At 43.8% G+C, this 25,883-nt stretch overlaps 1 protein-coding gene across 1 annotated transcript in view; it reads right to left on the reverse strand.

The window, feature by feature from the left end:
• Nucleotides 1-669: 669 nt before the first annotated feature.
• HMBOX1 (homeobox containing 1) overlaps nucleotides 670-25,883 on the reverse strand; it is a 103,315-nt gene continuing 78,101 nt past the window's right edge. The window contains exons 7-11 of the mRNA XM_082276718.1: nucleotides 8,420-8,502; nucleotides 6,262-6,357; nucleotides 4,773-4,867; nucleotides 4,478-4,609; nucleotides 670-1,502 (exon numbers count right to left, since the gene is read on the reverse strand). Of these exons, the coding sequence (XP_082132844.1) occupies nucleotides 1,365-1,502; nucleotides 4,478-4,609; nucleotides 4,773-4,867; nucleotides 6,262-6,357; nucleotides 8,420-8,502 (544 nt within the window). The 3' untranslated portion in view covers nucleotides 670-1,364. The remainder of the gene's footprint in view (nucleotides 1,503-4,477; nucleotides 4,610-4,772; nucleotides 4,868-6,261; nucleotides 6,358-8,419; nucleotides 8,503-25,883) is intronic.

Below are 25,883 nucleotides of genomic sequence, written 5' to 3' on the forward strand. Positions count from 1 at the left end.
AACAAAAGTGCTACATATGATCAAGGAAAACAATTCCATTAGTTCCTGCTACTTAGAGTAGGTTTGCTTTACAAATATTACCACATCCATTATCAGTATGGCTTCCAATTATTAATTAAATTGCTCGTAGCAGTAGAGCTTTCTCACACCTTAACAAAGACAGAGTAAAGAGAACACAAAACATTCACACCCCATTTCTCAGGTAAGAGATCCTCCTGCCTTTAAACAAACAAAAAAAGTTCATATTTAGGAGAATATTTATGCTCTGATGGTTATCTAGCAAAGGTCAGATGTCGAATTCTCCAGTAACCTTTCCGGCTAGTCAGGACGTAGGCATTACTTACACAGACGTGTAAAAATCCACTCACCCATTTTAGGACCTTAAGAACCTTCCTGGAAAACATTGCTTTCGAAAGTGGCAAAGTGGAGAGGGGAGCAGGGTGGGGACAGAAAAGGTGAGAGGGGAGGAATTAAAGGTGAAATTGTTAATGACAGATGGGTAAGAGTCTAGACCTCTTCTGAGCAGGCACTGCCAGCCATGCCAAGAACGAGCAGCGGTTCTGAGAAGTGGACTGTTGTCCATTAGACATTCAGCTCATTTTTCATTTGATCCCAGGCTGGGCTTCAACCATGGTCCCAGAGGCAGAAGGCAGCACTTCTCCACTAAGCCACGCAGCTTGTGAGAGTAGAGGATGTCTGTGTTGAATATGTGAGCATCAACCGAAATGTGGGAATGTGTTTCCAATGAACATTCTCAGCACAGCACCCGAAAGTAAACGGAGTCACTGTATGACCAGTGAGGCACGGCTTATTGCAGCTGGAAATCATTTATTCCCATGCTGGAGTGGGGTTTCTAAGTGTTCTTTTTACTCTCTGTTGATACTCCCGATCTGGTGTCCATCGACCCTGTGCCACTACCTCAGCTTGCATCCTTTCAGTCTCAGGGAAGGGAAAGCGTACGGACTATCGGTTTCAACACGATCTCTAAGGTTATCCAAGATTTTAAGTGTAGCCTAAGACTTGTAATTGAGGGCTGTCTAAAATACCTGGAAGCACTTTGAATGCTAAGACAGAGCAGCAAGATTTTTTTGTGTTTTTGTTTTTATCTTTCTAGCCACTGGGGGCCGGGAGAGGGAGGTTGGTTGGTTGATTGATTATTTATTGGGAATTAATACTGAGAGAGTATATGCAAAGGCTGAGGGCACCATGCCATCTTCACAGAACAAGACCCTAACAGCTAACTGACGTACAAGAAACTGCAAAGTTATACTGTAAGAACACATATTAAGGACCGAGGAAAGTCTGCTAAGGTGCTACGTCTAAAACTAAGTTACTTCTTGCTTTGACCCTCCCCTTTCTTGGCATCAGTCGTCGTCGAGAGCCTCTGTCTTGATCTCGTTGGCTCCTTGCCGGGCCAGCGCCAGGATGGTGTGGTTGACTGCTGCCATCTCCACGGCTAAGGAAATGGGGTCTTGGTGGTCACTATGGCTAGTGCTGTCATCCTGGGAACCATGTGGGAAGGAGCAGAGAGAAGCAGGGTTATTCCACAAGTCCAAAACCACAGCGGAGAAAACAAATGCGCCAAGTGATCGTGGGGGGTCGGAGTGGGCTCACAAAGTGGGTTTAGGAATGACTTCCCTCACTGTGCAGACAAAGGTAAGCAAGGCAAGGAGTGGGGGACTCAGCTCTTTAGGAAAATATTGAATTATAAAGATAGAAGTGATACACAAGGGAAGTCAGGAAAGCAAATTAAGACAGGAATTACTGGGCACGGCACAGGTCCATGCTTCTAGTTGGAAAATACAGTTCTGGTCACCCTATTTAGGTCATCCCATGGGCATCCCTGCCCAGGGCAGGGGGTGGAAAGAGATGAACTTTAAGGTGCCTTCCAACCCAAAGCATTCTGTGGTTCTCTGATTCTATTTGATGCCGCAACAGAAGTTGAAAAGGCAGAGAAAACAACATCCCAAAGGAAGAGGTTTCCTCACAAGGAGAAGCTAAACAGAGTCAGGTCCCCCAGTTTGGGAAAGAAAAATGGCTGATGGTTGATATGATAAATGTTTATTACAAATAATTGCAAAATAAGAGGACAACTGTCCATGGTTTTTTATGATCTAACAAGCAAAGGCACTCGCTGGAATGATAACGTGTTCCATGGCAGCAGCAGGAAGCACTGCTTCACTTAGCACAGTTCAATTCAGGATTCACTGATTTTTACATCAGACAAAAGCAAAAACGGCTTTATAAGGCAGGGGTTTGACAAATTCGGGGAAAATCAGTCTGCTAGAAATTATGGAAACTCAGGAAGCCTCTCAAAACTACTGAATTCCAGATGCTGGAAGCTACTAGAAAGAAATAATTCTATGTATATTACAGAAGTACTTCTCCTGTAACTGCTACTATCGACCAGAACCAGGACACAAACTGAGCCTAACCCTTGGTCCAAGCCAGTATCCTGTGAAGACCTTGAATTCACAAAGGTATTGGGAAAAAGATGCTGGAAAACTCTGGGAATGCTAGAAAATCAGTGACTGAAGGGGACTGGAACCACCATAAACCAAATACGGAACTTTGGGAAAAATCATGGTGTTTTCCCCTCTTTAAAACAGGGCACTAATAGTTATCCCCCTGTCATCTTGCAGGATTTTAAAATTATTTTTATTTACAGAAAGGAAATTATAAACATTTATCAGTCTCCCAACAGCCTTTAAGTGAGGAACTTGTGCGATTTAAAATTGAAAATGTGCATAGAGCATTTTAAAATTAAGATGATGGGTGGCAAATGTTGAGGAGGACAAAAAAAAAGCCAGGTTTTGGTACAATCCTGAGCTTATTTAAAAGGATTCATTCATTTATAACAAGGGTCTGGTAAATACTTTGATGTCAAAACACTTCTAGGGCCTCTCAGAAATCTCTACCATGGTGCAAATACAGAGCCCTAAAATCTGGGGGTTTAGGCACTTTGTCAGCATTTACATTAACTCTGTGTTTTGAAGTTTATTGAAGTTTAAGTGTTGCTGTGGAAAACAGAATTTCTGGGTTTAACAGCTAAGGGATGTTAAATGGTCATCAGGAGAACTTGCCATTTAATCTGCTTTGCTGCTAATGACTAATTATACCTCGTGGAGGAGCCCAGCCAGATTACTAAGAAATGTCATTTCTAAGGCCTCTAAACAAAGATCTTTAAATTTTAATAACCAATTTATTTCTCTTTTCAAACTATGCTGGTTAATGCACAGAAGAAAAACATCGTTTGGGAGTCTACATCACGCTCCGCCTCAGTATTCCGGTCCTATATCTGTCTGACAGGGAATTTTCTGGGCTTGGCAGTGGTTTCTAAATATTTTATGGCAACCACAGAGCAGCTTCTCATCACTGAGAGCCACAAAAGTTGGTCCCACCAAATCTGCTGGTGCTGACCTATAAAAAGGGTCCCAATCCCCATCAGGAGCAGAGCAGCTGGGGATGCCTCTGCCAGGGATCTGCTGTACTGGGCCAGAGCCAAGTGTGCCAGGGACTCATTCCAGGACACTCAGCTGCTATTCCGCTCCACCAGCAGCCTTTGGAGAGGGAGAACTCCCTTCTTCTCCCAGAAGAGGCAGGGAAAAGTGATGCAGCCCAGCTGCTGGGGTAGCACAGAAACATCTCCTCTCAAAACCAGGTGAGTGAACTGGTCGAGTCACTGGTGCCAAGCACACATATAGCCCTGGGGGGTTTGGCCAACACTGGGAAAATTGGGAAGGGGATGCAATACCTGTCAGGAAGGTGTGTGAAGGAAGGGTCACCAACTTTAGGGTAGGTGAGGGCTCAGAGTGCGGGAAGGGGTATTCTTTTGCTAGAGAATTTAAAAAAGAAGTTGCTGTCAAGGGTTAAAAATAACCAAGAAAAAGAGAGAACAGGCAAGAATTAAAATGCAAAAACAACAACAACAAAAAAAAAGGACAGATAATAGGTAAACAATCCAAATAGTGGCACATTGTTGCAGAACAATATGGAATAGGCCAAATAAAGGTCAGAGTTTAGTTACTCAAGCCCTTTCCCCCCACCCTTCACCCTTTGTCTGTCAGTGTCTGAGGGATGATCCTGAGAAGCTCCTGAAAGGTTCTCCCACAGAACTGACAGAGGGAGCTTAGGACCTTCCAGGAGGGTGCTCAGTGCTCAGAATCTTGCTGGGAAAGGCTGGCACAAGGAATTCTGAAGTGTCCTGGGCAGGGCTCCCTCCTGCTCGTGTCTGGGGCTGGGTCAGCAGCTCACAGCAGGTGTGGCCCTGGCTAGAACGGGGCCTTTCTTGCAGAAAGAACTCACAGGTGCAAGAGGTGCCCAGCTTTTCAGGGATAATTGCTGGTGCCTGACACACAGGACTGTGAAAGACCTGTCCATCCCCTCCTGAGGGAGGGTAACTCAGACTGCCAGGGAAGGAAAGCGAGGGTGTGGTGGGGCCCTGGCTGAGGTGAGGCTCTCTGGCCATGTCTCAGACATTGTGTGTGGTGTGAAGGGTGTAACTTGCTTGTTTGGAGCAGATCCTCCTGTCTTCTTCTACCTTCTCTGCTTCTCTGCCTCCCTCGGAACATCGTCCCTCCTCCTCCCCGTTGCGTACTTGCCAAGTGTCCTGTTGTGAGGCAACAAATCCGTGTGGGTCAGTACTGGACGCTCACCCTTTCCCCATCACAATGACACAAAAGCCAAACAAAACAGGATTTTCAAGAGGCAAAAGGGCCTTTTTCAATGTGTTTGAGTTCTCCCTTTTTGGCCTATGAGGCTCCAGTGCTCACCTGCTCCGAGTAGTCGTTGCCATCCACGTCGTCGCTGTTGGAATGACCTCCCGGACTCTGTACATCTATTCCATGGCTCTCCAGGATTGCTGCTTCTTCGAAAAAAGCAAATGGATCCCTCATTTATCTGATGCATTGGAGTAGTTAAAGTAACTAGGTTTTTTCTCCCTTTTCAGGAAGTTAGAATAACAAGGAAGAGAGTTAGTTGTTAGCTCTTCCTCTTCACTCTCCATTTTCAGGGAAGGCAGCACAGGTACAATCACTGGTTTGCCTGAAACCCTTCCCTGCCAACTACCAGGCTTGTGAGTAAAAATCCCTGTTTTCCAGCCAGTCCTAATAGAAATCAGTGTAATTTCTAAGGTACTGGAGTGGCAAAGGCATTCCCTGTAAATCTTCCCCTGTAGTTTGGACAGGCAGGACTTGAGAGGGTGGGGAGTGTCTGAAAATAGATGGGAGAAATTTCTGAAAGCACTTCAGGGATTTGAAAACACACAAATCCATCTTCCAGTAGGATCCATATATCTAAAGCTCCCTTTGGTTCTTTTTAATCTCTTTCCAAACCTCTTCCCCAAACACTAAACTCCACCCACCTTGGACTGAGTTTGCTTTATTGCCTCAATCCCTTTGAGAAGCAATTTTCACTTGCAGAAAAATAAATGTAGTTGAACTTCAGTAAAGTGTTATTGATGTAAAAAGAGGGGTTTTTCTCATTCAGAAATAAGGCAAAATAGTGGAACATTTGAAATAATTAAAAATACTGGAAATGAGCAGGTATGGATGTCTGCTCACCTATGTGCTGCAAAAGTAATTCTGCATAATATCTAAGTAAGGGCAACAAATTTTTAATGAATGGCAGGAGTTTGTTGAATCCTGGCCACCGAGGTGATTTATTCTCCTTAGAATGTCTTATCCATATTAGAGGGTCTCCTTCCTACAAGTTCAGAGTCACTTTGGATTTCCTTCAGCTAAGAACCCACAGGGTTAACACTGAAGTGATTTCTGTTTTATCCTGATCATCAGCAAAAAATACAGCTTTTTTCCAGCCACTTATCCCTGGGCAAATCCTTGGAAAGCTGTCAGGGCCAGAGGTATAACCAGGATAAACACCACGCTAAGTTTGTGAGCCTGCCAACATCTCTATCTCCCTTATTTACATTTTTCAGGTTTCATTTCAGATTTGAGTTTGGATACTCAAAGGAAGGAAATGCAACTCTCCTTCCACCAACAAAATTCTCATTTTGCTTTTTAAAGCTGATCTTCCAGTAAAACTTTGTAACTGCATCACTTTTGCTGCACTGATGACAGAATTCTACACATTACACGTATTTTACCAAAAATCTGGAACAGCAAGAGACTCATTTTCATAATTCCTCCACAATTCTCCTGAGGCTGTCAGCACCTCTGGTGTTTTCACTAATTTATTCTTACGTAGTTGTGACCTCCCCTGAGCAAGTCCCAAGCCTTGCAGGCAGGCTCTGAGATACATTACCGATATTGGCTCTTCTCTTGATCTCCTTCCTCCTGTTGGCAAACCAGTTGTACACTTTGAGGGAGGTAACTCGCTCCAAATCCGATAACTTTTTTCCTACGAAAGCAACAGAGGGAAAAATAACAGCACAGTGTTGTTACCCACTGAGTTCCAGAGAAGCTGTGGCTGCCACATCCTTGGAAGTGTCCAAGGCCAGGTTGGATGGGGCTTGGAGCAACCTGGGATAGTGGAAGGTGTCCCTGTCCTGGGATTGGAACTAGATGAGCTGTGAGGTCCCTGCTCACCCAAACAACTCTGGGATTCTATGGGATAAACCCCTGAAACACAGAGAGCACTGGCAAGTCATTGTAACTGAGAAAGAAGTGAATCTCGTGTGGGTCCTGTGTCCAGGTGCTGTGGCACTAACTACCAAATATCTCCTTTCTTCTGTGATTTAAAAACCTGAAATACAGGAATTTCTTTGCAGCTTCAACCAACTCAATCCAGAGCCATGGGAGAATGAAGGGCTGTGCTTTTCCAGTTTGAGCATTCACTTGAGATTCCAAAAACTGAAATTCCAGCCACAGCCCTGCAACAAACCCCATTCTTTGGGCTCCTTCTCTACACTCGGGATCTTTTGAGAGTACAAGGGTGGATGCTAGAAACCAGGTCACTGGATTTTTACACTTAAACCAGCAAAAAAAATCCCAAAAACCAGAAGGCAGCTGTAGAAAATGATGCCTTTTTCTGGTCATCAGTAAAAAGAGGGAAGACTGGAGAGATTCAGTTTTTCAAGGACATCCTGGAAACCTCTCCAGTTACCCTTGGCCCTATATAAAAAATTCCCCATATCTGCACCCTCAGACCTCTGCAGGCTACACAGGGATGAGCCCCCCCCGCTTCTGACTCCTTCTCAAAGTTTATTTATTCAGCATACGAAACACCCATGTAATTGCAGCAATCTGCACACTTAAGTAAGTTAGGAGAGATGAGACAAGTGAAAGAAAGCAAACTCTGGAAATTGATAGCTTGGCTGCTGCCTAATGCTTTGCATCAGCACCACTGGCAATATTTTACTGCTCCCTGACACGGCCTTACAGCACTTTGTTCCAAGTTGCTCCACAAACCAGTGGCACAGCCTGGAATCAAATCCTCACCTCTCTGGTCCCCTACCTGACAGATTTTCCAGGGAAATTTTCAGCAGGTATTAGGGAAAAAGTACTTTGCCATGAGAGTGCTCAACATCGTGCAACGGGGGCCTGGAGGTGGGACAACCTCCAGTTTTGGAGATACTGAGAACTGAACAATCTTATCTAAGCTGGTCTTGCCTCACCAGATGATCTCCAGAGGTCACTTCCATTCTAAACTGGTCTGATCCTGTGTTATCCTGTGACAGTCCCAGCTCTCCAAAGCTCCCTGAAAGGATAATAAGGTGAGGATCCATCTTTTCTCCCTTGGAACACAGGACAGGATGAGAAGAAACAGCCTCAAGTTGCACCAGAGGAAGTTTAGGTTGGATACTGGGAACAATTTCTTCATGGAAAGGGCTGTCCAGCCCTGGCACAGCTGCCCAGGGCATTGCTGGAGTCCCCATCCCTGGAGAGATTTAAAATCCCTGTGGATGTGGCACCTGGGCACATGGGTCAGTGGTGGCCTTGGCAGCACTGGAGGAGTGACTGGACTCGATGATCCCAGAGGCTTTTCCATCCTAAATAATTTTGTGATTCCATGTGCATGACTCACGCCTTAGCTGCCTTCTCATTAATTTTTATTCTGGTTTTACAAAATCTAAATATATCCAAAACACAAATTCTGAAGTCTATGTAAATGTTTGGTTAGCAAAACTAAGCAAAGGCAGGTGCATCCACTAACACTGAATATTCATGCCCTTCTCCCAAGTATAACTCCTCCAGAAACAGGGAAAATGCAACTTGTTGACTCAAAGACAAGGTCCTCCATTAACACTCAGGTTCTAATATGAGATTCCTGTCTGGAAGCTGTTGAAAAACACAAGAGCTGAGCTCCTTCCTCCTCCACGAATCTGCTTTATCAGTCAAAGGCTGATGACCTTGGAGGTCTTTTCCAACCCAAATGGTTCTGTGATTTGGCAAACATCAGTCTGAAAACCCAAGATGCCGAAATCTTTGTTTTTGGGAAGGACTCCCCAGCAGCTCCTCACCTGGTTTTTGTATAACTGCATTACAGGCGTTGGCAATTTCTTCTCTCTTTGCCTCGTCAGGATATTGATTCTCATTGAAGTAACTGCAAAAGGGGGAAAAAACAAAGTTTCTAAGAAATCAGAGCATGAAGGCTCCAAAGCAGCTCCACTAAAAGGTGTCAGCTGCTGATTTATGCATCACTCTTCCAGAGGTACCACGGACAAAGTGAATTTTATGGATAAAGTAACATCAGCCTGCACTTAGGTCCACATTGAATGAAGGGAACTTCCCAAATTCCTCAGATAAATGAATATTACCTCAGCATTCAAAATATTGTACTAGGACACCCAAAAAAAGTAGGTAATTCCATGGATATCAGAGTGAAGACTGTCAAGTGAAGCATCATGTCTGAGACACCACAGGCCTTTGACTTTGTTTATTATCATTTATTGATTGTTTTTCCCCTGACATACCCCTAGCTGAGGTAGAAGGAGCTGTTTAACACTTATTTTGATCCCTGTTCATAAATATTTGTTAATATATACATATCCACACATACTTTTAATATCTACATTGTGCAAAACCCCACGAATACTGCAGAGAGAGATACGGTGTGGAAATGTTAGGAAATTACACAGAATGATTTCTAGAGTCAGATTATTTTTTTAAAACCACAATTTAGAATTTTTCAATCTTCCTCAGAACGACACATTGAGTACAGCACATTTCTAACAGTATTTTTTTCTGGAATAATTGTGATTTTATTGTACTTTACATGCAGTAAACATCCTATAAAAGTTAAAACTGTCTCCTCTTTTACTTCATGGAACCGCTTTGCAAATTTTAATGAACTGATTTACATTCCACAGAGCTTATCAGATCTGCATTAAAACCAACAAAAAGTCCTGTTTACTTCAATGGACTCTGATAATCACACCACAAGCAGGGACTACCACTGTTTTTTCTGTAGATTATCCATCATATATAATCCTAGGATTTCTTTTATCAACTTTGATCAGCAGCAGGTCCAGCTGTTGGACAGCTGCTCTGGATTTGAAAACCACATCTTTCCTTACCCGTAGATCATTTGGTAGTAGGAGATTCAGGCATATTGAGGCAATTATTGTTTTCCATGCTTTATTTCTCATCCAGTGGATTGGCCCCAGTTACGTCCTATGGAAATCTGGATTCTGTTCCATACAGAAACTGTTTTCTGTCCAAACTTTGAACACTCAGGTTGAATTTTAGGTGCCACTACTTCATCCCACTGTTCACAGAGTCATTCCCAGTCACGGCTATGCCCACAAACAGGGTCCTATTTCAAAGTTGCTACTCAGTGAGTAAGAGAAATCACACATCAGCTCAGAGAGTTGCACCATTCGTGTACTTCAAGGCCACTTGCTGGCTTGGAACCACGGGAACAACTCAATCTTCTCTAAATGAAGGGCAGCCTCTGCCTTAAACTTTAGTTAAAGTGTTGGAAAAGTTGGGAGTTTGTCAGCCAACACTTCCACTATCAGAGTGAATTAATTGCTGGAATTAAGGGGATGGTGTAATGAAAGGAGGAGTTCCCTGACACAGGACTGGTGTCTCCACTCAGCCTGATGAGAATTTAGAATGAACATCACGCCCTCTGGACATGGTATTTTTAAGTATATTCTCCCCTCTTCCATCTCTATCCCCTTTCTATGATTCCAGCCTTTGAAGTGATGCGTGTGTCTATCTCAACTTGCAAATTTCTATTCAAAGGGGTCATGTTCTGTACTAAGGTGCATTTTGGGCAATGGAGAGCTTGGAAAACAGATCAGAAAACGCTTTTTCCAGTAGTTAGTGATGGAAGCAGAAGCTCAGGATTGCAGTTCAACAGCCCCATGACAATATCTGAGCTCTCCCACCTACAGAGCGCTGCCCTATGCCCAGAGCCAAGAATCATTTCCTCTTTTAAGCACCCTGAGATAAAGGAACATCAAGAGACCACAGCTGAAAACTGCTGCTCTGTTATTTACATGAACACACTGCCTGCCCTGAAGTCCTAACCAGCAATCCAGGCCATCAGCACGTGTACAAAAATGAACATTTATGGAAGAAATTACAAAACAGATAAAATTGTCAGTCAGGGTGTCCTTCAACTGCTCATTCTTGTTGACGCAAGAAACTGAGACACCAATTAATGCAACAAAGACAACACAAGAGCCACGAGTGACCCTTCTCTTGTCACCTAACTCAACACTGTCCCTTTAGCAAGCCACAGCCAGGCTTTTGCTGGCACAAACAAACAGCAAAAATATTTTCTACCAACAGCGAAACTTCAGCTCATGCTTACAATTCTCAGGAAATCTCCCTGTGATGGAGCAAACTTCCAGAACTGGCCATGAACGAGACACCGCTTCTAGCAAATGAGGAAGTTTTGTGTATTCCAGTCATTTTTGTGACTCAGAAAGTGCCAAACCAGCAATTCTTATCTCTAAACATTTCACCACTAAGTTACAAACAATTCATTTGCCTGACGTATTTTTCATAATTCTGAAACATTTTCTTTAAATTCAAACACAAATTTCTGATCTTTTCATGTAAAATGCCTAAAAATTTCTACAAGAAAAGCGATTTTCACTTGAAAATCTGAAATTCTTCTCATCCTAAATCTCTGATTTATGAAAAAGCATCAAAAATCTCAGTGAGCTGTCAGGCAGCTGTCTTGGTCACAGTGACACTTTAGTGGGGATCACAAAGCCAAGTGCATACCAGCTGGAAGGGGAACTATTGGAGCAGTTAAAACTCTGTTTCTGCAGGTGACAGTAATTTTAGAACCTGCCTCTCCTTTCCCCTGCTGGATTACTCCTCATCCTCATTAATGATGTGACTTCTCCTTCCCCCACACATTCAACCATCCTATAAACTCGGCCAACCCTCAACCTGTGCTCTGCAAAACCGAATCTTCTCCTCATAACTGAATCCCAGGATGGTTTGGGTTGGAAGGGACCCTAAAAATCATCCCATTCCACCCCCTGCCATAGCCAGGGACACCTTCCACTAGCCCAGGTTGCTCCAGCCTGGCCTTGGACACTGCCAGGGATCCAGGGGCAGCCACAGCTTCTCTGGGCACCCTGTGCCAGGGCCTCCCCACCTTCACACGGAAGAATTTCTCCCCAAAATCCAACCTAAATCTACCTCCCTTCAGCTTAAGGCCATTACTGAGGCCATACTGTTCCTCTCCATGGCCACATTGTGCTTTTAGGGTTTGAAGGAGTGCAAGCTGCTTTATCAAGAACTCATACCCTGAAAGGAAAAGGTCTCACAGATCCAGATAACCCAAAATATCCAACCCTAATTGCTGATTTTCCTCCTCAGCTTCCCGATTCCCTGTACACTCTATGAACACATCACATTTCATTCCCATCCTGTCAAGGTCTTTGGGTGACATACTCTGACACAAAGCACAACATTTAAAACCTCCCACCATGTGGCACTTGGGGACATGGTTTAGTGGTGAACACGATGCTGGCTGATGGTTGAACTCGATGATCCTAAAGGTCTTTTTCACCCCTAATGATTTTAGGATTATGTGAATCTGTGACTTCTGGAAAGTAGGTGAGAATGACTGAGTATTCTAGATAGGGAAGCCATGGGGAAAAAAATCAAGACTTCATCACTGACTATTTTGTTTGCTCATGCAAAAGTTGTGAAAACACTGTGGGTTTTTTGGACTACAGTTCTTCTTGCAGTAAATTAATTATTCTGCCTCTAGTTCTGTTTCTTATCAGCCAGGTACACAGGGAAAGAATGCAGAATGTCTGAAATTCCCTTCACAGCCACAAACCTCAGCCTGTTCACAGTCTGAAAAGTTCCTGAAAGCTACAGATGAAAAATATGAAGCAATATGAACTTAAAAGGAAAGAAAAAAAGCAAAGGAGCAGGCACAAGTAACTCCTGCAAAGGCACACTGCTTTCTAGACAAAGGGCAGCTGTCAGCTGAATACCTTCCATGAAGAAACCAAATGATCTCTTTTGTAGAAAATGACAGTGGAGGATTAAAATGAAAAGTGGCCAAATAATTTACATGAGATGAGAATCCATATGATGGTAAAGAATGTAGATATCCTTGAAGCCGTTTCATTTCAATAACACTGAAGGCTAGAAAAATTGCAGATTCAGAGAAACCCTCTTTCTTTCAGGGATAATGTGCTTAGGACAATGATGGAGAGGGAATCCATCTCAGCCTAGGGCTCTGTAAAGGAAGGAGAAGCCTCCCCCCGACTCTTTACCAAGGTGCCCCTCTCTGAATTCCTGCAATAGCTGCCAATCTTTCTTTTTTTTAACTTCTGTTCTCGAGGCTGAGATATCAGATGCATTAAGCAATGCCTCAGTAGTGTTCCTGATAATCCACAGTGGAAGTTTTGTTGCTTCCTATCAGCTTTGCAGCTGCCAGGGAAGTGTCTGAAACGACAACCGCGGAGCGGCGGAAGGACAGGCAGGGTTCGTGCTTTTCCAGAGGGCTGGATAAGCAACGAGATAAAGCCCTCCACAACTGATCAAAAATCCCCCAAGTTGGGGAAATTCTTAGTTTACAGCATGACCTAACGGTTAAAAGTTCCAAATGTGTCAGGGGTTCAAAGTGGAGAGGCTCAAATGTGCTGCAGGGTAACAATTCATGGTGCAGCTGCAGCAGAATCACTCTCAGGTGAGGTCACTCAGGAGTGGGGACACAGGGAACACACTCCTCACTAGAGGAGGGATAATTGACCTTGCAATTGATAAGAGACAAGAATACACAGATGGGTATTTACCGAAGAACAGCAGACGTGCTGCAAGCTCACTCCCTCACTTCTCTTCATGTTTGCATCCCCAGGTTCCCACCTCCATCCCTGTGGGAGCTTCACCTGCGAGTGAAGCATCCTGGTGCTCTTGTTTGGGCTCTAATTCCTCTGCTGGAGACCAAAGAGTCACACAATGGTTTGGGGTGCAAGGACCTTGAGGGCCATCTTATTCCACCCCCTGCCATGGGCAGCGACACCTTCCACTATCCCAGGTTGCTCCAGCCCCTGCCCAGCCTGGCCTTGGACACTTCCAGGAATAGGAAATTCATCTTCCCCGAAACTCAGGCTGCAGTCCAGCTTAACACAATTTAATCACAGACCAAAGGGAATGATCCCATCCTCTCCTTCACTCCCTTTTTGCAGGAATGTTTTGTGCCCGGCTGCCTCCCTGGTCCAGCTCCCCACAGGTGCCAAGAGCAGCGGTTGTGCAGCCAAGGGAGGCGGGAGGACATGGCTGAAAAGGCAGCTGGGCTCAGCTCCTTCTACAGCAGCTCCCAAAGATCCTCTCCAAGGGATGCTGAAAGCAAAGCCAGAGCCACGGGCTCGGCCACCAGCCCAGGGATGGATGGAAAAGGAGAACTGCCCAGCTCCCATCCCTGTGGATGAACAGCGGCTTGTGCTGTCCCCAGCGATGGAGAGCTCCCGCCAAACCCTCTGGTGTCTCAAAATACACGAGGTGAAAGCTGCTCATTTGGCTCTGATAAGATGCCTGTAATTTCAGCTCCCTATCTGGTGTCCCTCCCAAGAGCTCCTCTGCTTTCCACTGACAAGGTACAGAAAACACTCAAATGTAGTTACCTATTTATCTCTCATTAGTACATTTATCACCCCAGTATCACCCAGCAGCCAGAGGTCACTGTCCCAGTCTTTGTGGCTTTTAGCAGAACTATTACTCAGGTTGTCACATCAATGGAAATATTTCTGAAGTTAGTCTGTCATCTGTGCCTGAGATCTTATCTCGGCGTGGCATGAGACAGACTGTCAGAGAAGTGACATTCAGAGCATAATCTCATCAGAAAGTGTAATGACTGGTTTATTTCCCAGTAAATACTGGCCAAGAAGATCACGAATGCCATTCTCAGCGAGGTCAGCAGATGACACCACCAGTTTTATCTACTGATATTTCTACAGATTCTCTAGTAACGACATGGGTGTCAACTAAACCCACAATATAAAGTCATTTTTTTTTCTGACAGCAAAATTAAAGCTCAAAGATATCCTCTCCGCAGATAAACTCTGATGGAGCTGAGAGCTCCTTCCCCCAGGACTGCAAAACATAACCAGGCAAGGATGGGAAGCGCAGGTCTCTGGATGCCAGGAGATGAACTTCAACTGAGCATCAGCTCAACCAGATCTTCTAAGCAGCAAAACAAATCTAAGAAAAAAATCCCTAACCTGGAAAAACCACTGATAAACAGATAGCAACAGCTCCTGATGTTTTCCCCACACCACCATCATTTAGCCAATGGATTCCACAGGTCCATGGATTGAAGAAATCACTGCAGGACTGCAGCTTGACCTCTCTACAGCACTGACAAGAGGTCTCAGCAATTCTGGAATTAAGCCCAGATCTTCTGTCTGACCTGCTGAAATATCCAGGCCCAACATAAAAAATTGGGGGTTTAGCCAATGCAGAATCTACCGTAACTTTAAATCGCCTCTGGAAAAAATATCTGCAAAAATCCTGCAAAAATTTTTTTTAAAAGAAAATCTCTCTCATTCCCAACTCAAGCTTTCAGGCCCAGGGTATTGCCACATTCTGTCCAGGGACAGCACAGTTCTTAAGGCTCTAAGAAATGTTTCATTCTTGGATTTCTTTTCATTGCAAGTGCAAATCTGGAGAGATCTCACCAGCACTAGATCACTCGGAGCACCAGACACAGAGAAACTGAAATTATTTCACACCTCAGGATGTGTTTGTGTACATAAATTCCAGAGCCATGTCAGTACACATTAAAAACCCTCACACAACAGAGCTGACTCTCAATTCTGGTTTTACAAATCGCTGTCTAAACTCCGAGAGAATCATTTTACTGATGTTTCTTAGCAGGAATCTCCTCTGCCACGTAGATTAAAATGCCAAAAATACACCTTGCACTGGAGTGGGTAAAGCTGGATGACCTTCAAAGCTAACAGAACAACGAGGTTTTCGTTCTTTAAACATCACTTTCTCAGGATTTTGACAGCGGTCTCCAGGACCACAATCCTATCAAGCTATTAATATTATCCTAAAATTCGTTTAGAAACAGAATTAATTGATAATAGCTCTGAAAGCCTCGTACTTGCAAAAGATAATCTGTGCCTCCTAATCTTTAGCACCCTACTGTTGAGATAATTAACAATTAAAAAAAGAATAGTTAAGACATCTGAGGTGGCGATTTACTCTTCCTCGTAATTGGATTTGGTGATAAGAGCATTTTTGAAATTACACAACAGGCCTCTTCTGAATGGCAAGATCTGGAGTTTGCAGCAATGTGAAACACACAGGTACTTTCTGCTTAAGGCACCTTGAAGACACTGACAGCTGGAGTCTTGAATGTCTTTAAACTTATCCTTAAACCTACTGGCACCACCAGACTCCTGAAGTCAACAGAGTTCACTAAATTGTTTATAAAATAAAAGTGGACATTTTTGGAAGCCAGCAAGTAACCAACACATCAAGACATGATAAAGTGAGAATTGTCCTGCAATGTTTCAACAAGCGGTTGGTGTGAGCAAACAGCACCTTCAAAGCTCTTCCTAACAAGGCATCTAAGCATGAATAACAGGATCTCTTGTTCTCTTTTATTTACTTGAAATATTTCAATTGAGACCTCCACGCTGCAGGGATATTTATGTGCATTAAATCCGCTGGACTTCGCGAGCGATAAACAAAACCGTTCTGCAAACAACTGCGAAACAAACATCTCATCTTCATTTTCTAATGTGCTACAGGGCAGGAGTTATTTCAGTTCTATTTTGGATTATCTGGTCCTTACAAGCAAAGCCAAGGCAGGGTCAGCCCATGGGTGAAACATCTCCCAGGAGGGATGAGGCCCTGCAGGAATCAGCCCTGGCCCACCCACTGGGAAGGGCTGTGCTGCTGGTGGTGACCCACAATTCCAACCAGCCAAACTCCAATCAACACTGAGGGTATGAAGGACACCACTCACAAGACAACAGAGGATTCCAAGGCTTTATACGGCAACATAAATAAATAGCAAAACTTGGATTTTACATTATTCAATGCAGAACATCTTTCTCTGCTCTCTGGAAGAAAATATTCCACTCAACAGAGCCAGAGCTCGGTTTTCAGCTCATCTGGTTGGGTACTCCTAGAACAGCCTATCCCTGCCTCAAAACTGTGCTTTAGTGGGAAGTGCAGGCCTGGATGTGTGTAAATAATGTCAGTGTGAGCACCAAGGCCCTCAGGTTGTCCTCACTTTAGCCCCAGGAAGGTTTTAGTTCTTCTGGCTGGGAATACTGGAGCCCCTCTTTGTCCCAAGCCTCCAGGAGAGCAAAAATACCAATCATGAGATTTGGAACTGACAGCTCCCAACATCACCACCAGCATTTTCCCTCAAAAATCCCCAAGTTTTTGTTTTCGGTTTCCAGTCTCGGACCAGACTCGGCTCAGCTCAGCAGAGCCCTCACTGCTGCTGCATTTTCAGAAAATAAAAATTGATTCAACTGAATGAAAGGATCCTACAGGATTCCACAGACAAGGCCAATTCCTGCAGGATATCCAACACCCGAAGTCAAGATGGAATCTGACTTTGGGTTCAATACATGTATTTTTCCTAACACCTGGTACCTCCAAGATCTGGGCCAGAACTGTTATCCCATCACCTGCTGTACAGTCAGGTAGCTGAAAAAGGTATTTGAATTTTTAATATCAATCTATTCTGCACCTTGCAACCTAAATACAACACAACAGATGGACAGAGGCAAAGAAAAATGAGAAATAATGAATGAACCCAGGCCAGCAGTGCCAGTGGATTTAACTATTACAGTGCCAAGACCAACTTCAGGAGGTTCTTCATAGACAACACAGCAAAGAAGGAGATTTAAGGGAAGTTTTAAGCCATCAGGAAACTTTGGGATCCTTAAAGAATACTTCTCAAACCTGGCAGCAGCAACGTCTTTTCCTTTATTTGCTAAGGATCGTTCAGTGACCATTCACCACCAACAGGGAGAGGAAATAGCTGAGTTTATTATCCAACTTTCTACAGTATTTTTTTTGCCTACAGGATTGTGAACAGTTATCTTGGAAATAATAAACTCCAAAGACTCAAAAGATTATTTCATTTACCAACACCCATCATGTTTCATATTTCAAGAGCGCTTTTTATACCCAAATCATCAACTCCTTTAAAAGTATTCTGAAATACTCTTTTTTCATCTTACTCTTTAATATTATTACAAGAATTTACAGAAGATGAACAGCCAAGTTAAATGATACAGAGCCAAGAAACCAGATCAAATCAATCCACAGCTCCTTATTTCAAGAGTTGTGCTCCCTACCCTGACCCATGGGTTTTGCCATGTGTTTCCTCTTAAATGTCATTGTCACCCTCGCTCAGATCAGCTGAGTTTCCTGAGGACAATCCTTTTAGGAGGCATGACTTCAACAGTGAGTAGTAAAGCTCCAAAAACAACTGAGGACTTGTTGACCAGAAAAACTAATTATTCTTACCATTTCTGGACTTTGGTAAAGTATTTGATAAAGTGACAAATGGGAAATTATTCATGATTTTGGAAAAGACAAAGATGAGTATGAGATAGAGTAGAAACGAAACAAATAACTAAGAAGGGGCTGAAAAATTCAACTAATGGCTTGGAAGACAACAATGAGGGATAATCCTCAAGTATCATCTCTGGAGCATCTTAAAAACAAAAACAACTAATGATCCTGGCAGAAAGTCTGCACACAGTGATGAATCTGCTGAGGCCAAAGTCAGAAGCCACGTCACTACTTCAGTGAACTGAAGTGCCATAAAAAGTAATAGAGAATCCTAAGGGCAAGAACTAAAAAGAAATTTAACGGCGCAGCACCCAAGGTCACCCACCTTGGGAACAACAACTTCGCAGGCACAAAAAGATCATCAGCTGGGAAGATCAGGTTTTGTGAAGTCACTGTGACCAAAAGATACAATGCAACAAAAGCACCAAAAAGGCCAAGCCTGACCCAGCACCAAAAAGGCCAAGCCTGATCCAGAGAGAAAAGCATTATAAAAGGCACATCTTCTATGCTGTTGACAGAGCTCCTCACACACAGCAAAGTATTCAAAACAAATTAAAACTTACATGTGTTCCAAAGGAAAATCAAACAAATAAGAAAGGTCAGCTGTGCTATCCTGGATCACCAAAAAAAAAAAAAAAAAGAATAAAAAAGGAATCTAGGATGTGGTAGTGAGTTCTGTGGCTAAAGCCCATATGGTTCTCTGACAGAACATTCTTTTAGGCTGTTTAAAGTGCTCCACAGTCTGACCAAAAGCCCATAAATACATGATGCAACAACTTAAGAGTCTGACTTCGGAATTTTCTTCCCTCACTTCTCCTCGTAATGACTCTGTTTATGACTTGTGTAAAGACCTCACATCTGTTACTCGATGGCAGAGAATTTCCTCTGGCTGAGGTAGGGTTGGACTCTGTTCAGAGCGGAGCTGCAGTGAGAGTCAGCAGGAATGCTCTGCACAGCTCTGGAAAGCAGGAAAGGGAGAATCCAACCGCGCTCTGTGCTGGATGGTGCTCCCAGATCCTCCTTGTTGATGGGAGCAGCAAGGCCAGAGGTGACAAGGTCCCAGCCTGGTTCTGAATTCCTCCTGAATGCTTTCCAGATCACTCAGGAAGTTAATTTTGTAATTCCCGTCGGTGGGTTTGTTCCAGGGGTAACAACACACACAGCCTGGGTGAATCCTGCTGTGAGGGGTAACTCTTCCCTCAGCTTGGATCTGTTCTGGACAGCCCAGTCATAAAATGCAGCCTGAACGTGCCAGGGGCCACTTCACATTTTGTGTGACAAGTTTGTCATGGCTTTCCCTGCCTCCTGAATCCATGTTAAAATAGCTGAGAAAATAACAATTTAGCTGATTAATACCAGCTTTTTGTTCCTAATTCCTTCTGTGTCCTTTAAACAGGACAGTCACAGGAAGAACAACACCATGAGGGACTGAGGAAAGTCAAGAAAGCTCGAAGGGAAAGAAATCACAGCACCAGACTTGTATTTTTACACTGTCTTTACAGCAGGCAGCATCTAGAGGTCTCAACATGATTGTAAAGAGCAGGAGGTTCTGTGCATGAACTCAGCACAAGCCCTTGACTCACTCAAGTTGTGCCCTAAAACAACTGGCACTAACAGTTACATTAAATAAAGTTCTGCAAGGTGAATTATTTATACAGGATACAAATAAAGCTGATGTTTTTGAAATTCACAGCAATTAACGCTCCCACGGTTGAACTTCATTTGTTATCTCTGCATTAAGCAAAGCATTGCACGTGGAAAAGAACAAATTCCAACTCCTCACGTACGTGAGCAGGTCTAAATCAGTTGTAATTCTCAGGAAAGACTATTCCAAGAAGAGATACTCTCAATCAATACACAAAAGTGATCAGCAGAAAAACAGATGTTGGGCTCGAGGTCAGAGAACAACAGGGTTCGGATTCAGCTGCTTGTGTAAGGGAATATTCACCCTGGAAATATGGAAATCAGTTCTGCTTGGGTCCCCACTCACCTGGCCCAGGTCACTAAAAATTGAATGTAAGAACAGAAAAGGTCCAGAGAAGAGTGACAATTAATATCATTAGAGGCAAGGGAAGCCTTGGTGTCTGAGAAGAGATAAGAGAGCGACTGTTAAGTTCAGAGAGGAGATAAACAAGCAGCACACTGATAGCAGCACATACAGAGAATGATCCTGGATAAAGGCAATGTTCTGCCTTACTCTTTCTCATGATACTCATGCCAAAGGGACCTTTGACTTTTTAAACACATTTTAGCATATAAAATGAAACTAGGTATAATTAGTTCTCCGGAAGTACCCTGAAGACCTTAGCAGGATTTAGAAGGAATTACATATTTATGTGAATAATAAGAATGCCCAGAGCTGCAATAACAGGATTAAAAATACAGGATGGGAGATAAGAGCTTTTTTTTTCCACAGCCACATAGCTCCTGGCCAGGTGTGAACCAGGCACAGGATGGAAAGGACAGGTAGAAAGAATGATAAACACCATCACTATTATCACCTGGGATGAGATCCTGCTTCTCACCTTCACGAGAAAAGGGACAGAACACTGAGGATCTCAGCTGGGGCTGGAGAAATGCAGTAGAATACCTGGACTAGAGAAGAATTTCCATTCCTAAAATGGGGGTTTCCTGCACCAGCCAGAGCTGTTACAAATCAGACTGACAAAGTTGCTTTTTCTAAACGCTGATTTCAGTTATTCTGACCTTGGCAGATACAAGAATTTTATCAGAAATCTGCAGCAAGGAGCTGCCCCTCCCACAGATCATCTTTTTATTATTTTTAAAAAAGAGAAACAGAGAACACAAGGCACCTGAGCTCTCTAGAAAGCAAAATAACTCATGAGGTGCTGGATCCTTGAAGAAACCAGAGTCTGGCGAGGCTTTGGACAGACATCCTTGCATTCTGTTTTACTGCCTGCAATCTGCCAAACAACTGGGATTTGCTTACAGCTGATTAGAATAGGAAGCTTGTGTATTATGCATGTCTGAGAGGGAACAGAGCTTGATCTAATGCAAAATAAGGCAGATCCTGTGTGCCAAGCAGAAAATGGCTGCTCTTGCATTTTATGAAGACACAGAGCAATGACCCTGAGCCAAACCACTTGAACCTTCGCACAACCAGATGATCTTGCCTGTGTCTGAATGGTAAAGTGAACTTTGCTGGGTGCCTTTGCAAAGTGCCTTTGCTCAGATCTCGAAGCATTTCAGGAGCACAAACAGCAAAGATCCTAAAAAAACCCGCTCCCTGCGTCTCAAAGGACTTAATGTAGTTGAACCTCCCCCTGGAAGTTGCTGACTAACAAACACCTTATGACAGGATTGAAAGAGCTGGAAAAAAATATAAAGAAATCACCTGATGTTTCCCTCTGCATTAAGATCAAGTATCTCAGAACCATCCTGACAGATTTCAGCTAATTTGCTCCTGAGAAATGTTCTGTAGCTCCTGTAGATAACCTGCTTAGTGCTGTGCCATTCCTGAAGCCAGGAAGTTTTTCCTAATGCCAATGTTCCTTGGTAACCCAAGAATTAGAGGCTTCTGGCACTTTTCCCTTGGCTTGACTCATCTCCCAGGCTGGTAGTGGATATTTTACAGATGAGAACAGCGAAGCCACCAAAAGGTTCAAGGACACCTGAGGGTCACAGGGACAGCAGAGATAATTCCCAGCCCTCCTCACTCCCAGCAAACCCAGGGAAGACGAGCAGCATTCCCAAGCCAACCCGTGGCCATCGTTATATTGATGAGAAGCTGCTGTTCTGTTTCTAACAATGTAGCAGCCTAATGGAAGAGGCCAAAGGACATTACTTCCTGCTCTGTTGTCAGCTTGGGAAGGGAGAAACGCAATGAATCCCAAACTTAAATCTCCTCCAAAGCCTTGCACAGGAAACTTAGATCCCCTATGGGGCCGGTATTAAGGTTCTGCTGGAAGACATAACTAAGAGTAATGGGATGAAATTAACTAAGAAAATTTCCTAACTGAATTTCAGGAGCTAATAGAGCTCTCGTTTTCCCCAGGGAAGCCGTGGAAGCCCCGGCGCTCGGGAGAGCTGCAGTAAAAGCGCTTTCACAGTCGGAAGGATTTCTAATAAGGCACGTCAGGCCTCATCTCACTCGGGGCCAGGACCATGCCCAGGGCACCGCCTTGGGATCAGGGTGGGATGAGCCTCTTCCAGGAGGGGAAATGAGGCTGAACCGCCCAGCACCACGATGGGAATGCAGCAGTGACTGGTCTCAGCATGGAGATGACTTTCCTCAGCTTGGGTCCACTTCGAAGGGGGAACAAAACCAAAACTGGTCAAATCAGAGTTTGGCAGTGATGGCACAGTAATTATGGAATTATGGAATGGCTTGAGTTGGAAGGGACCTTAAAGATCGTCTTGTTACAATTCTGACACCTTCCACTATCCCAGGTTGCTCCAAGCCCATCCAACCTGGCCTTGGGCACTGCCAGGGATCCGGGGGCAGCCACAGCTTCTCTGGGAATTCCAGCCCAGCCCCTCACCATCCTCACAACCAGGAATTCCTTCCCAATATCCCATCTATCCCTGCCCTCTGGCACTGGGAAGCCATTCCCTGTGTCCTGTCCCTCCAGCCCTTGTCCCAAGTCCCTCTCCAATCCTCCTGGAGTCCCTTGAGGCACTGGAAGGGGCTCTAAGGTTTCCCTGGATCCATCTACAGGTGAATACCCCCAGTTCTCTCAACCTTTCCTCATAGGAGAGGTGCTCCATCCCTCTAATCCTCATGGACCTAATGCATTCCTGTTCCTTGCAAAAATCACAGGATCCCTCTTCCACGATGCCACCACACCTGTCAGTACAACCAGGCCTGTAAAGAAACCAGGAACTCATCCAACTCAAACCAAACAAAATCAGAGCAAAACGAAGCACATCAAAACACTCCACGGAAATTTGTCATCTTTTTGTTAAATTTCCCTTCTTGGTGCTCCCAGCTGTGCATTCCTGTCCTTTGCCCCAAGACAGCCCTGGCACAGCCTCAGTGCACAGCAAGCTGAAGCAATTCAGGAAAATGCAGGGGGAAATAAAAAGGATTTACTTTTCCTGAAGCAGGCTGAACTGGCTGCTATTTCCATCAGACAAGAAACATCTCTGGCACAGCGCAGGGCGGCAGGAGCAGGGAAACTGAGGAGGAGGAATTGAGAAGGGTGGTGAGACAGAATAACACCTAAGGATGAGCTGGTGACAAACTTAATTCAGCTCAGCTACAGCATGAAACTGTACCCCCCTATCTTGGGAAATCTAAACCCATTCCTCTTCTGAATAAAGCCAAGTGAAACACCTGACTCTGTTTTGCCACCTATGAAAGGGGGATGATGGGGATCTATATGATCTCAGTCTTATTTAATTTAAGTGCACCTTTACGAAAGGAGCTTCAGAAGCACAGACAAGTGTTAAAATCAAAACCCAGAGTGATAAAATCAAACCAAATAACCCTCAACCAGAAAGCAAAGTCCCTGCTCCCTAGACAAACTGAAATACATTCAACTGCTGAATTATTCATTTTTGTTTGGGGCAGAATTTACAGTTATTTTAATTTAATCTTTGGATAAAGCATATACTTAAAAAACAACACTCAACTCCCCCCCCAGTCTTTAATGGCACTCATGAAAAGTGCCTTAAAACGGGTATAAAGTCACTGATTCTGCTGCCAATCTTAGTTATTTTTTTTGCCTGAAAAAGAAGATAAACCTTTATTTCAACATATGATTAGAGGAGAAGCATACATCACTGGGGGGAAAAAAAATAATAATAAAAAAAATAGACTGACAAGACAACCCAGCTTCATTTAAAAAAGAGAAAGCCCTAAGGGAATTTTCAATTTCATACTTCTAATGAGAGGGGTTGAAAAGAAGAAGCAAAGCAGAGGAAAGGAAAAAAAAAAAAACCCAACAAGATCTGTGGGACAAGACGTAACAAAAAAAGAACACGAAAGTGAACCAGAGAGAGGCTTTCAAGTTTAACCTCGGGTTTGCACAGAAAGGACTCTTGCAGCCTTAGCTCCGCTCCCAAAGGAGGGCAAAGCAACATCAACACACTCAAACCTCAGCATATTCCATGAGCAGGAGGCTCCAGAAGAGAACAGGTCAAGGTTGGCATCAGTAGCACTGCAGTTGTCTGAACCACACCTAGTCTGCAGTTAAATATAGAACTTTACTTTCTGGAACTACTGCTCCTCTTAACCTTCAGAGCATAAATATGCAGGGAGATATCTACAAAAAAATAAAAAATAAAGGGATAAAGAGACCTGAATCTGTTGTCCAAAAAATCTAAGATCAGGGATTAATAAACTACCCTGGGAGGATTCCAAAAAAGCAGTAAAGGCTGGAGAATTGAATTACAGAAACCACAAGCAGCATCCTGGAAATCCAGTATAAACCAATTAGGTCCTTTAATATACATACCCTCTACTCAGACCCTTAGGTACATCAGACATTTCAGGACATGGCCCTAACTTTAATCTTCATTCCATGAGGTTGGCACCAATATAATAATTAATTGAACTGCAATTTTTTGTTGATTTAAATCTCTTAAATAAAGAGAAACTACCCGTTCAACCCTCACCCTTCTCATTCAGTTCATGGACCAAATCCTGACCAGTGCTGCGAATTTTCAATTGGAGAGCCTGCTCCTAAACAGCAAATCCCTCTGATTCTTGCAACCACATTCAGATTCTTCCCTTGAAGTGCTCTCAGCTGGTTTGATGCATGGCCTTTCAGCAACTTCAGTTTTTACCAACTGAATCCGAGACAAAAGCAGCAGGCACAATTCAGTGATGGAGCAGGTCAACACCCTCTTCCTCACCCAAAAAATGTTTGTATTTCAGAGGGAAGGAGGAGTTTTGCAGAGATTCCCCTAAGGTCTGGATTCCACCCTCTTATCTTCAGGCATCAAACTGAACCACCAAAGTCAGTTCTAACTGCAGGAGGCAGCTGGAGAGGAAGGTGCACAGAGCCCTCCTTTGAGTGCATTAGTGGGATGGAATTGTCTCCTGGATCTGTTTCTCCTTCCTGGACAGGTATCAGCCCAAATGAACGAGCACTTTCCTGAGGTTCCCAGAGCAGCAGCTCAAAACCAGGTGCCTATATCCTTGTGTGCACCAACATCAGAGCCAGAAGCTGCAGGACACACACACACAGTGCTCTGAAAGTTGCCTTTCATTAGGGAAAACAGTCCATTAAACGGAGATGCCTCCACTCAGAGTCAAAACTTAATCCTGCAGAGGAAAATGCAAATTACCAAACAAATAGCACCAGCCCACAGGGAATGCCAAACACCATTTTAGCGGCCAAATGCTTATTCCTGACCCTGTGGCACCAGAGGAACCTGATCTGCTTGGGCCAAAGGGTCTGGTTACCTTCATCCTGCTGCTGTTATGAGTCATATCATGGACAAGCCTGGAAAACTCCAGTGACCTGGAAGTGAAATTAGTGACTTTTTTCCAAGGGCTCCCAGAGGAGCATTTTTCTCCCACTCTTTCAAAACTTGTCACATAAAACAGCTCATCCTTACAGCTCAACTAGGCCTATTAAAGCACAACAGTTAAACAACCATATTCCCAGCCTGCTTTATGGTGTAGTTTTATTGTCACACAACACTTTTACCGTTTTTGCCTCGAGTAGAACTCCTCAGCTTTGCTTCCCAGTACCACACACAAGGCTGTGAAACCCAGCACCCACAGTGACCTAGCCAAGAGCTTGGTAAATTCATATTAAAAGCCAGGATTAAGGCAATGTGGCAGCAGCAGAATAAGCAGAAAACCCCAGCAGCAAAGCCCTTACAGAGCACAAGACACAGAGAACAAAACCAAGAACAACAAAGAAGAATAATTTAATGAAAAATTAGATCGAGTGATTATGTATCTGCATTCACAACTGGATGATTTCCAGTGTCAACACCAACTTGATTCTTTCAATACCCAAATCTCACACC

The sequence above is a fragment of the Coloeus monedula genome, assembly GCF_965178545.1.
Source record: "Coloeus monedula genome assembly, chromosome: 2".
Classification (NCBI taxonomy): domain Eukaryota; kingdom Metazoa; phylum Chordata; class Aves; order Passeriformes; family Corvidae; genus Coloeus; species Coloeus monedula.